Genomic DNA, 13,339 nt, shown 5'->3' on the forward strand with positions numbered 1-13,339 from the left:
GCTGTTCTTTCTGAAACCAAGGAGGCAGCCACTGCACCCATGGGCAAATCATTTCTTTCCATCCCATCCCCCAAGCGAAGGGCCTACCCTGATCTATTCTGAAGGCTTTATTATGCAAACCTGAATGGATTTCAATTACACTAATTCTTTTCCTTCTCCACCCCAACTCTGGAGAGAGGAACTAAATTACCAGCAATTCTAGGTTTAAGGGTGATTTTTGCTCTTTCCCCTCTCCACTCTAGCCCCAGGGCCACCTTTAATCAAGCGGTTCTCTTCTCCAGACCCCTCCTGTTGGTTTTGGGAGCACAGCTGCTCAGCCCACCCCACTATGCAGCAGGTTATGGCTCTTGATATTCTCAGTAAGAATGGGTTTGCTCACTGTCAGTCATCTCTGGACCCCTGCAGACTCTTCCAGCCCTCATGCAGTCAAGGTGTGGGCAGTCCCCGTCTGGCCTCTTCCCTCACCCCTCAGAAGGCCGGGGGAGCAGAAGTAGAGGCAGATTTGCTGCTGTGAGAACTAAAATTTCAGAAGTCTCTATATATCCGGGGGCCCATGCTGAACATTCAGATGCTATCTTCTCAGACTCTCGCTCACAACCACCCTGTATGGCAGACCCTTCTCTCACTGTTTCACAGATGTGGGAGCTGAGATTTAGCAGTGGTAATGTACCCAAGTTTACAGGGTTAGCTATGCAGCTAATCCATTAGCTACTTCCACAGGAACCTGGGGTCGTGAGAGGTGACAGGGAGTAGACATGAGACAGACTGGACTGGACTGGGATGGACGTACAGAGGCCAACCAGGATGTATGGGCAGCTCTGAGTCTTGACCAGATAGGAAGGGGAGCAGTTGGGCTCTGGCCTGGCAAGCAGATTCCCAGCCTTTGGTGTGTACACAGAAGTTGGACTATGCAAAGCAGCACAGCAAAGGGTGATTTTACCAATTAGAAGTTTTGCACACAATGTGGTTCTCAAGGGATTTTCTGCCATGATCTCCCTGTCAACGTGAACAAGTCAAAATTATGGCCAGCAACCTGCTTATCTCTGATTCCAAACCAACTTGGGGAAAGACTTTTCACTCCACGATATGGTTATCAACCATTAACCTGAGTCCATTTAACTGCATTGATTTCTGCTTCATGGGGTGCAGAGGAGTTCTGAACCCACATGTCTTCCCAAGGAGCATAGTTTGAGGAAGCTGCTCTTCATTCATACAGGCAACTGACAGTGGCTGTGCATGCTAGGCAGCAGGAGCCACAGGTGATGAGGTCCTGAGTCTATAATCTCAAGGCCAGTGAAGGCAAAGTCCTGGGACCAACAGTCCACTTCATTAGTTCCACCCTAGCAGTTAAGATGCCTGCATCCCATAGAGAAGCGCCAGGCTCAGTGCTCAGCTCCAGCTCCTGACTCCAACTTCCTGCTGATGCATACCCTGACTGCCAAGGCTCCTGTGCACTGGCTCGGCACCAACCTAGTGCATTTCTATCAGAAGGGCCAGCACACAGAGAGCCGCTGAGAGCACAGGACCTACTCAGAGGATGGGGCAGGTCTAAGAAACCTTGCCCAGCATGCCTCGCCCCACCTCCATCCCCAGCCCAGCACTTGGGCCTGAGGGTTGATTCACCAGGAGCAGCAGCAGTTGGCAGCGATGGCAGGGCACATTTTTCTTGGGGTTCTGCTCTGCTATTTGGGTGCTGGTACAGTCAGAAAGTAGAGCTCGTCCTTAGCAGTCACTACAGTGCAAACATGCCTTCCAGGAGCTGTTATCAAGCCATTGCCCTCACTAACACAAAGTCATCAGACTCCTAATGTGGGTGCTCCATAGGCAATGTACTGTTGCCAGCATGCCACCGGGCACATTGTTCAGAAGCAAAACAGCTGCTCATTAAATCTGTCACTTCCTCTTCTCAGTACTACACACACAGAGCAAGAATCTGCTAGGGGACCATTTCTCTTCAAGCTCAACACACAGCACCAAGGGTCCGGCAGAAGCTGCCGGTTAGTCACAGTGCAGGCTCACAGCACAACCTTGGCAACAGGGGCCAGGGACTCACAGCCTCTAGGTCTAGACATCAGAGCTTCTACCTCCCCAGTCCAGCTCTCTTCTACTGACCAGAAGGGTAATGCAGTACAAAGGAGTGAAGCTGGGGGCGCTGGAGAGAGATCAAAAGTCACACGGCTAATTAGCAGCAGAACCACAGTTGGTGCCTTTCTCAGCTGACTTCCTCATCCACAAAATCGAGGAAACCGCCATTGACTCCACAGGCCCCGAGGCCTAAATCAGATCTTAAATAATTCAGCGATGCAAGGGATGTGCTGGGGTGTCAATGAACCGTGACGGCATAATTTTACCTTCTGGACCTCCAAGATGCCCTGATTTCATTTGGCTGAATTACACTGGGGAAGGAAGCAGAGACCCACAAGAGGCTTTGGCAAGCTCACAGCTCGTGTGTGGTCAGTATCTTGAGCTAAATAAAATGGAAGTCTACTACTACTTGTTCTCAGCTCTCCAGCCCCTGGTTTTTGCACTGCCAGACTCTCTGCTGAGTTAATTTGATCTGAGACAGCGTTTGCAGAAGTGACCACCGCTGGAGACAGGTCACACCACTCTCCCTTTAGCCAATCCAAGTTGCAAGATACTCAGCCAGGTTGATTCCAGAAGGCACAGAAAGAAGCTCTCAAACTTTCACCCAGGAGGGTGAGCCATGCAAAAGATCCTGCAGATTACAGTTGCCAAGTCTACCAATCACCGAGGAGACGCATCCCCCACGCCACAAGACGACCGTTCCTTGTGATGAGACTGGCAAAGTGGGTGGCCATCAGCTCAGTCCTCCTCCTCTCCCTGACCTGTGTCCTTCTCACCCCTTAGAATAACCATTCCACCATGTAAATTTCCCCTAGCGCGAGAGTCCTCCAGCAGACCTGTCAACATTCATCAATCCCCAGCCTTCCAGATTGCACTGCGGCTGTTAGTGGCGGGTGTGGGTGGACGGAGCAGGTCGTCAGACAATAGCAGGACCAGACTGGTGTGGCAGTAACTACTCTGGTTACAGCGTCACAATTCATGGCAGCATTTTGCTGGGAGTGTGTACCAGTGGGGAGGAGAAACATAAAAAAAGGGGCGCCTGGGCTGTAAATGGTTTATTTCGGCAATTCCTGATGTTGCCTGAATCATACTTTAATACAGAAATACATGAAAGCGCCATTCTGGAGGTGACATGTGTTGCCACCTCATTACTCTTTTCAAAAGGGTCTTCCATCAGAGAGACACCTTGCCACAAATTACCTCGAAGGAAACAAACGCTTCACACATAGGATTATTAACAGGCCACAAAGAAATGGGACCACCAGGATGGCCACAAGCACAGGCAGCCAGCAGTACCCTGGGGCCTCAGGGTGGCTTTCCGCAGGGTGGGAAACCAGTAGATGGACAAGGAAAGGATAGCAAGAACTTCCTTTGGGTATCTGCTCCCTCAGAGCATGGCAGAGGCTGGTCAAGCGGCCGTCTCTCGGCCCTCTCTCCTGCCACGCCTAAATTAGGCCAACTCCTCCAGCAAGCCTTACCTTCGTGCTCCTTCTCAGTGGTTCCTACTTTCTTGATCTTCCTGGGAGATTTCATGAAGAGGGGGAAGATGGTTCGCAAGCCAAGGATGTCGACAAATTTGTGGCAGTTGTCGGTGCCCTCAGGCCCAATCATGGCATGGTCTAGCACTTTCAATGCACTGCTCCGAGAGATCTTCTTTTCCCTGCAAACAAACGCAGTTTCGTGTGGGAAGTCTTAGTGTTTAAAGAGAAAAAAACATTAAAAAAAAACCCCCAAAAACCAAAAAACTAAACCTAATTTGCTACAGTGCTCACCATACAGGAGGGGGAAAAACAACTTAAATGCCTACTACGGAGGAAATAACTACTTGAGGGTATATTTAATTGGAATATTATATGCTTGCTAACAATTACGAGAGTCTGTAATAGGGTCGACAAATTCTTCTGGTCAGAATGACAAACACAAAAGGTGACATTCAACATGCTAGAGGAAGCATTACAACAGTTACGCGAAAAATAAATATTTTAAAAGACTGGGAAGGAACTGGGATGGGTGTGTAGCTTTCAAGTGAAGAGGCAAGCTAGCTTCTTGCCAGTGCAGACTCTGGTAGATGGTGGTGGTGATATTCAAGGCAATGAAATCCTGCCAACCATATGGAAGATCCAGAAAGAACTTCCAAGTACTGGCTTGGGAGCTAACCTGGCCCAGGCTGCTGGGGATTGAACCCATGGTAGGAGAGCACGCGCCCGTGCACACACTCTCTCTCTCTCTCTGTATATACCTCTCTGTATATCTGTCTCTACATCTCTGCTTCTCAAATTAACAAATAATAATACTACTCAAAAGAAACGTTTTAAAAACCATAATCTCCCATCTAAGGCATTCTTTATTTTTTTTTTAAGTTTGAGATATAATTCACATGCACAATTCACCCATTTAAAACATACAACTCAGTGGAGTATAGCATATTCCTAGACATGTGTGAGCATCATAGGTGATAATAGCACACCTGCTTCACTCTAGAAAGAAACAATGCATCCCTCTGCTATCACCTCCAACTTACCCCAACCTTAGCAACCACTGATTCCGGCGCTGCCTATGGAGCTGCCTACTCTAGACATTTCAGGTAAACGGCATCATACAACACGTGGTCTCCTGTGCCTGGCTTCTCGCATATGGAAGGCACATCCTCATGGCAGCATGCAGTAATACTTTACTCCAGTTCAGGACTAAGTCACAGCGTACTGCATGGATGTGTCACAATCTGTCTACCCATTTGCCTGTGGACAACTGGGTTATTTCTACCTTTTGGCTATAACTGAGTAATGCTCCTATAAAATGGATGCACAAGCTGTTGTGTGGACATGTTTTGATTTCTCTTGGGTAGATGTCTGCCAAGGGTGACACTGCTGCGCCACATGGTGACTCTGTTTAACCTGTGAAGGGCTGTCAGACAGCTTTCCAAGGTGGCTGTACCATTTTACATCGCCACCAGCGATGTGGAGGGCTCCGATTTTTCCCCCATGTTCTTGCCATCACTATCATCTGACTTTTTGGTTCTACACATCCCATTGGGCGTGAAGTGAAACCTCACTGTGATTTTCATTTGCATGTTTTTGATGGCTAATGACTACAAGCATCTCTTCATGTTCTTGTTTGCCATTTATCTATCTTCTTAGGAGAACTATCTATTCAGACACTGTGCTGTCTTAAAAATTGGGATAATTGTGATGTATTGAGTTGCAAGAGCTCTTCATTTATTCTGGATACCAGCCACTCAACAAAAATGCAATCTGCAACTATCACCTTCCATTCTGGAGGTGTCTTTTCACTTTCTTCATAATATCCCGTGAGGCCTAAGTTTTTAATTTTGACAAACTTTTTTTTTTTGCTGGATGTGCTTTCAGGACTATCTCTAAGAAATCAGTACCAAATCCACTATCATGTCCCACGTTTTCTTCTAAGAGTTGCAGTTCTTACATTTAGGCCTTTTACGCATTCTGAGTTCATTTTGTGTGTGATGTGAACTAAGGTCTAACTTCATTCTTCTGCACATGGATATCCAACTGGATGTCTCAGCATCATTTATTGGAGACTATTCTTCTCTTATTCAATGATCTTGGCACCCTTGTTGAAACTCATTTGGCCTCAGATACTTGGTTTTATTTCTGGATTTTCAAAAATATCCACTGTGAGTGAGATATATATAATAATTATTATTATTACTGCTGTGCAGTAAGTTTTTGAAGTTGGGAATCCTTCCATTTTGTTCTTTTGCAAGAATTCTGGGTCCCTTGCAATTCCACATGATTTCTGGGATTGGTTTGTCCATTTAAAACAAAGTTAGCTGGGCTTCTGCTAAGGACTGTGTAGAGTTAATTGATCACAATGGAGGAACACTGGCTTCTTAAAGACATCAGGTTTCCAACCTAGGAGCAGGCAGTGTTTTTCCATTTATTTAGACCTTCTTTAATACATTTCAACCATGCTTTACAGTTTTCAGAGCATAAAATTTACATTTCTTTTGTTAGATTCTTTCCTAGGTATTTTATTCTTGATACTTTGAGGGGTTTCAAAACGCTCACAGACAATGCACATTATCTTTTAATTCCACATTTCCATGAACGCTTTGAAGCTTGCTGACACTATAAATAGAATGGTTTCCTTAGTTTTATTTTTTGAATTGTTCACTGCAAATACATAAAAACACAACTGACTTTTACATATTCATCTTATATTCTGCAACACTGCTAATCTGGTTCACTAGTTCTAACAATTTCTTGTGGATTCCTTAATATTTTCTATGTAGATGATCATGTTATCTGCAAAACAAACAGTTTTACTTCTTTCTAGTCTGGATGCCTTTCATTTCATTTTATTGCCTAATTGCCTTGGCTAGAACTTCCTGTACAATCCCAGAGAGAAGCAGTGAGAGCAGACATTCCGGTCTTATTGCTGTTGAATGGAAGGGAGGGGGGCAGGCATCCTGGTCCCCACCACTGAGCACAGGAGCCACTCTGGGGTTCAGGTGATATTTCCTCCCATTGCCAGTTAGAGTACTTTGGTCACAATAGGGTGTTGGATTTGGCTAAACACATCCTACTAGGCCCTTTTCTACTTTTCAGTATCTTTCATTTTCCTAAAATGAGCATGTTGTACTTTTCAGAATTAGAAAATGTAGACTATTTTCAAGAAAAATAAAAGTATGTTTTCTTCCTCAAAGTCAGAGGTCTTGTAACAACTCTGCCCTGCCAGGTACTTCTGTGGGTACTTCTCTAGAATTCCTGCAAAAGAAGTACCCAATACTACCTAGGTAGTATTCTACCACCCTCCACTATTTCCTTTAATATTCTATTAGGCAGAAACAGTAAGTCAGTTTTATTTCCTCTTATAGCTGCTAAGCCAAGCAACTAAGGCAAGACATAGTCTTTACTGAGTGTCTATTTAGCACTGCGATAGGAGAAAGAGGTAACAGACATAGATTCTGCTTTCCAAAAATGCTAAATCTATCAGGGAGACCAAATCAATGTGAGATGGAAAAGTCTTAAGCCAGCATTTAATTTTCCTTCATGTATTAATTAATCTTCAAATATTTACTGGGCATCTTTCAGATTAGTTCTCGGTAAACAATGAAGACACCTGACAATATTAAGGACCAAGGAAATAAAGTGATGTGAAAGGATTGGTGGGTGTCTTTAGTTTAGGTTAGTAAGGGTAAGAGGGTAACATGTTGAGATTTGAGTGACAGTATGAACTGGTCATCAGGAACAGCCAGCACACAGGCCTCATGGTACATATGAGCTGGCACAGACAAGAACAAACAGGAAGGGCCAGGATTCTGTATCAGAATTCCAGTTGTAACTTCGACTGCTCTGCTTCTGATACAAATTCCTGCTCATGTTCCCGGGGAGGCAAGACAGCCCAAGTACTTGCTCACTGCCACCCACGTGGGAGACGTACCTGAAGCTCCATGCCTCTGGCTTTGGCCTGGCCCAGCTCTGTATAAATCAGCAGATGGATCTCTTTCATTTTGCCTTTCATTCAATCTCTCTCCCTCTCTATTTCTTTTTAAGAATAGGCAGAAGGCTGTCAGCTGGAAGTATACCAAAGAGTAGATAGAGTGTTTCTAGTTTAGACGGAGAGCAAAGCATGGGCTACATCAGTCCACATATCTAGTCCTGCAGGCCACCATAAGGCATTTAACTAGAATTTGGATTCCAGGAGCAAATAACTCTGTACACCATGAAAAACCTATGCATGAGTTATATATATTATATATAAGACACATATACATATATATGTATATATATAGTTTTGTGTACATATACACTTATGTATGTACACATTTTTTGTGTGTAAAAATATATAGTTTGTGTATATGTGTGTGTGTGTGTATAAATATATATATATATATGACAGCGCCTTTGCACTAGACCATCTTGGTGTACCTGACACTCAAAATACCAGGCCTTGGGAAACTCTTTAGTCCTGGGCAAACAGATAACTGGCTAGCTTGATTGGTGCCAATCTTAAAGGATCAAAAAGGTGTATAATGAATATTTCTACTTTTATTCTTGCTGTGGAATCAAAGCAACTGACACTCACAAGTGATCTTTAACCCCATTACTGAGCTTACAATGATAATAAAATAATTGTAATGATAATGACAATAAAAGGTCATCACTGGGAATATGCATTTTGCAGAAGGTATTATGCCAGCTGTTAGGAATTAAGTATAAGGTCGTTGTCTTTAAACAATTTAAGAACAGGAAGAAAAAAATCTCAAAAGTCTGAAACAATAGAAATCAAGTCTAAGGAAGTGAGAGATAGAGATAATTAACTTAATTTGCAAGAAATCAGAAAAGGTATTGCATAGCAGGTGACATTAGAACTGAGTCTGATAATTTGCCAGGCAGAGAGGAGAGAACAATGACACACTGGTGGCAATGGCAGGCAAGGCAAGGTACCATTTGGGCAATCAGATACTTGTGAGCATCAGTGGTGGAAGAGGACTGAAGACATTGGCACATACGTGGTCCCATCTGGCACCAGATGCAGATCCTGAGAGGCACGGGTGGTGTAGGGAGGTCCCTGCTGGATATGTTTTAGAAGGTTTAAAATGGCAGCTGTATGACAGACAAGAGTGACAGAGCTGGGGAGAGGTAGAGAGGACAGTCAGGAGACCACGGCAAAAGAGTGAGAAATGGTGCAAGAGTCTGACTAGGGCAGGGGCATGGAAAATGCATACTAGAGAAAAAAATGGAATTTTTGACTATCAGGAGCAGGGTAAACAAGGTTCCAAATTCAGTAGGAAAAGGTTTTTTAAAATCTAGATGGGATTCTATCAGGACACAAGACATAGAATACCTTTGTTTTCACTGTGGCTGGCAGTCAGCACTCTACTTTTCAAGCCTGATTTACAAAGGTTATGACAAGGGCAGATAATCATACGAGCAGAAATTAGGAAACAGATACAATAGCCTCATTGTTGAGTCAATGTGGAAAAGGCCTCTTGAAATGGATGACGGTCATTCCACAGGCGCCTTTGGTTTACCACTCAGCATACATTCAAATCATTTCACAACCAACACAGAATTGTTTCAAATACTAAAGGTCAAGGACTCTGGTTTAGTAAAGTCTCTTTTTTCCCTGCCTAAGCAAATTCAGCAAACAAAAGATTTTGAAAGTAAAACCTGTTTTCAGGTAGGCAGCCTAAGACATGTTTAAAGGGGGCAGTAATTGCATATTGATCACCATTTAGGTAAGCTGCATCGAGGTGAACTTTCGAATATTCATTGGGCTTAAGTTCAGGCTTTCAGCGATCAATAGCTGCTTGGCCTGACTTTCTGAGGTTGACTTTATTTGAAATATTTATTCTAGTGGAGGACAAGTAGTTTGTCTTAGTCTTGTCTGGGTTCATCGGGTTGTCGATCATGCCGGGAATCATGTGACCCACATCAGCTCCTGTGCAACTGGGTGCTGGTGGGCAGCCTGGGGGAGGCACCCCCTTTTGTTCTCCCCCTCTAGACAGCCTTCAGGTGGTGGGAGGAAATGTTTAAATTAGCCATTTTTCCTTTATCATGCAAAAAACACTTTTGCAATAAACACGGATCCTGACTATGAGTTTTGCAGTTCATTTGTTTTTCATCAAATATTTATAAGGACAAATATTTATAAGGTGCCAGTTGAATTCAAGGGACAAGGTGCAGCTTAAGCTTCTGAGGAGCTTGGTCCAGAGGGGAATCCAGATGTGCAGGCAATGGGCATGCTGAGAAAGCTGAGACCTGCGGTGGAGATGAAGGTGAAGCACAGTGGGACTAAGCATGAGGCAGGGAGGCCTCCCAAGGGAGAGGAGGACCACAGGAGCTTCCACGGACATCTCTGCCGGACAGACAAGGATAAAGGGGCACTTCAGCACAGGGGTACCTCTGGGCCACGGCAGTGATGTCTGGGTTGGACTAAATGAGCTCAGCAATGGGGTGAACATGGAAAAGAATCATTAAATCTATGGGAAGTAACTGACTCAATCATGTGAATAACATCCTAAGAAGGCAAAGAAAAATTATGGGAAAGAACAGAAACCCTGCAGAAACTTCTCTGAAGGGTAAGTGAAAGAATCCTGTAATTCCTCACTCTGATCGAGGAATTAAAGAAATAAAACCGTGGCAGGGATTCTTCAAAGAACTAATCCTGGCAAGAAATCTGGATAATGCCATGAGATGATTTCCATTTGTTTTGTAAGGCAAATGATGAAGCTCACTTCCTTTAGTGGACCCATAATAAAAGGTGGCTCCACAAGATGCAGCATTTCTGTGAATTAGACAGTGAGATCAATAGGACCCTGCCTGATGTCAAGTTACCAACATGGTGTGGCTCAATGTGGGTTTGCGAGAAGATGGGCACAGTCAGGTCCCATGAGCTTGTGAGAGCTAAATGCATTGCTTCTCAGATGGGTCCTCCTCTCGCTACAGACCTCCAGGCTGGGCCATGTGATGTTCCACAGTCAATAAAACCCAAGTGTGCCAGAACCATCTTCAGAGGAAAAATTGTAAGATTTATTGCAACATGTAGCCTTTCTCCTCTGCCATTAGAGATGCATGTCCCATTAAGCATTGTACTTTGAGCTTAAACTTCAGAATAAGGAAGGCATAGAGCAGAGCCACTGACAGTGAGTGCTGCAGGTGTCACACAGACAAAAAAACGCTTGTCACTGAATGTCCTTGAGATTTGATGTTGTTGTTACAATCAAACTTGGCTGATGATCGAGATAGAATATGGAAAAGTTGCTTCATACAAGTTCAGTACAAAAATTAATTGCATTACTACCTACTGGCCATGAAAAAAAGAAAGCAAGGAAGGAAGGAAATGTGACTTGAAGTATACTATCCGACTAGACTTCCACTCTGGGCCAAAATGGAGTAGCAAAATGGATTAATGTTGCTCTCATAGAAGCCAGCTGGGGAATAAGTGGACAAAATATACAAAATAATAGTTTTCAGACATCTGACTTCTGGCGGCCCAGGAGAGTTCTGAGAGAGGCCCACACACATGCCAGGAGCCTAACTGTCCCTTGCAGTCTCTAGACCTTAAAGCGGGGAGGAGGCAGGGCTGGGAGAATGCAGGGCAGCTGTGTTCACGGACCGAGCGCAGCACAGTGAGCTGCAGAAATCCTCTCTGGTCACAAATGCTTAAGAAAACTCACCAAGGCTTCAGAATGGAACCTCTGGGAGAAGGAAGCAACCCTACAGTTCATGAAAGCAAAGGATAATCCATGTTCCTGTCAGTTATAGCGGAAAATCCCTGTTCAACCATAGGGCACAAGGCTGAGCACTAGGAACAGTGCTGCTTCAGTAATGAGGGAAAAGCAGTCACACACTAAAGGCTGGCCTGGCCTGGCCTAAGAGAGTCTAACACTAAGTCTCAATAAGACCAAACTATTTCCAAGTTCATATCCTGCTTATTGAGAATATTTATATGGATACATTTAACAAGATAAAACTTGTAACATTTGAATTTCAATGAGAAACTAGTATATACATTTTTAGAAATTGCCAGGCACTTTAAAAAGGTGAGAGAGATGATTTACAAAGGAGAAAGATTGGGGTGGACATGCAGTATAAGAGGTTAAACCACCACTCAGGATGGCAGCACTCCATATCAGAGTGTCCAAGTCCCACCTCTCCCACTTCCAATTCAGTTTCCTGCTAATGTGCCTGGGAAGACAGCGGGTGATGGCTAAGTACTTGGGCCCTTGTCACGCACATGAGACCTGGATGGAGCTTCAGTCTGACCCAGCCTATTGTGGAGATCTCTCTTTCCGCATGCGTGTGTCCTTCTCTGTTACTCTTTCAAGTAGATGAAAATAAACATTTTTCAAAAAGAATAGCAAAATCATTAGTAAACACAGAAGACAGAATTAAAGATGAAGTATAGTACAATATGTGTGGTTGAGATTCACTACAGACTACACACTACAGAAGAAATCAAGTGAACCTGAAGACATGACCATACTAACAACCCAAAATAAAACACTGAAAGAAACAAAGACTGGCAAAGACCATCAGTTGACTATGGGTGAATAATTGCAAATAGCTTAATGTCTACAGAATCAAATTAACATTATATAATTTACCTATAAAAGATCATTACATACATGCAATTATAGTCCCTGAAAGGTAGATGGAAACAAAATATGTATTTGAAAAGTACCATGGGGCCCGGCGCGGTGGCGCAAGTGGTTAAAGGTCCTCGCCTCGCACGCCCGGGATCCCATATGGGCGCCGGTTCTAATCCCGGCAGCCCCGCTTCCCTTCCAGCTCCCTGCCTGTGGCCTGGGAAAGCACTCGAGGACGGCCCAAAGCTTTGGGACCCTGCACCCGCGTGGGAGACCCGGAAGAGGCTCCTGGCTTCGGATTGGCATAGTATCGGCCCGTTGCGCTCACTTGGGGAGTGAATCATCGGACGGAAGATCTTCCTCTCTGTCTCTCCTCTCTGTATATCTGCCTTTCCAATGAAAAAATAATAAAAAAAAATAAATCTTTAAAAAAAGAAAAGTACCATGATTGACAACTGTCCACCTCTGATGGAAAACAATAAACACACAGGCTCAAGCTGGTCAACGAATCTCAAACATATGAAACATAGGAAAAACTACTTCAAGGCACACTATAAATTATACTACTGAAAACCAATGATAAAGAGAAAATCATAAAAACAGAAAATGAGGGACAAATTACAGACACATGAGTGATACGAAAATGGTGACAGAAGCTGGCATCATGGCATAGCAGGTAAAGTTGTTGCCTGTGAAGCCAGCATCCCATATGGGTACCAGTTGGTATCCCAGCTGGTTCACTTTCAATCCAGCTCCCTTTGGTGGCCTGGGAAAAGCAGCGAAGGATGGCCTGTGTTTGGGGTCATACCACTATGTAAGAGGCCTAGATGGAGCTCCTGGCTCTTTGTCTTCAGCCTGGCCCAGTGCTGGGTTGCTTTAGCCAACTGCAGACTGAACTAGTAGTTGGAAAATCTCTCTGTGTGTGTCCCTTCCTCTCTCTGTAACTATGACTTTCAAAATAAATTCGTAACCCTTTTTTAAAAAAGGAAAAGGGCAACAGACTCACTTGGAACCAAGCAAGCCAGAAGGCAGCTGAGGCAAGAGTATTGAAAGAAAATAAACAACTTTCCAACCTAAAAAGCTACACGTATCTGTTAAAAATGCCTTTCAAGATGAAGGCAGTCCTGTTTCAAACACACAAAAGCTGACAGAACCATTGCCAATAGACCAGCACTACAGATG

At 44.1% G+C, this 13,339-nt stretch overlaps 1 protein-coding gene across 1 annotated transcript in view; it reads right to left on the reverse strand.

The window, feature by feature from the left end:
* The window catches only part of CTNNBL1 (catenin beta like 1), a 153,422-nt gene that overhangs the window by 48,661 nt on the left and 91,422 nt on the right, over positions 1-13,339 (reverse strand). Inside the window, exon 11 of the mRNA XM_040981486.1 lies at positions 3,564-3,745. Coding sequence (XP_040837420.1) covers positions 3,564-3,745 — 182 coding nt within the window. The remainder of the gene's footprint in view (positions 1-3,563; positions 3,746-13,339) is intronic.

Source organism: Ochotona curzoniae, unplaced genomic scaffold (genome assembly GCF_017591425.1).
Source record: "Ochotona curzoniae isolate NIBS_2020 unplaced genomic scaffold, NIBS_Ocur_1.0 contig_3520, whole genome shotgun sequence".
Lineage (NCBI taxonomy): Eukaryota > Metazoa > Chordata > Mammalia > Lagomorpha > Ochotonidae > Ochotona > Ochotona curzoniae.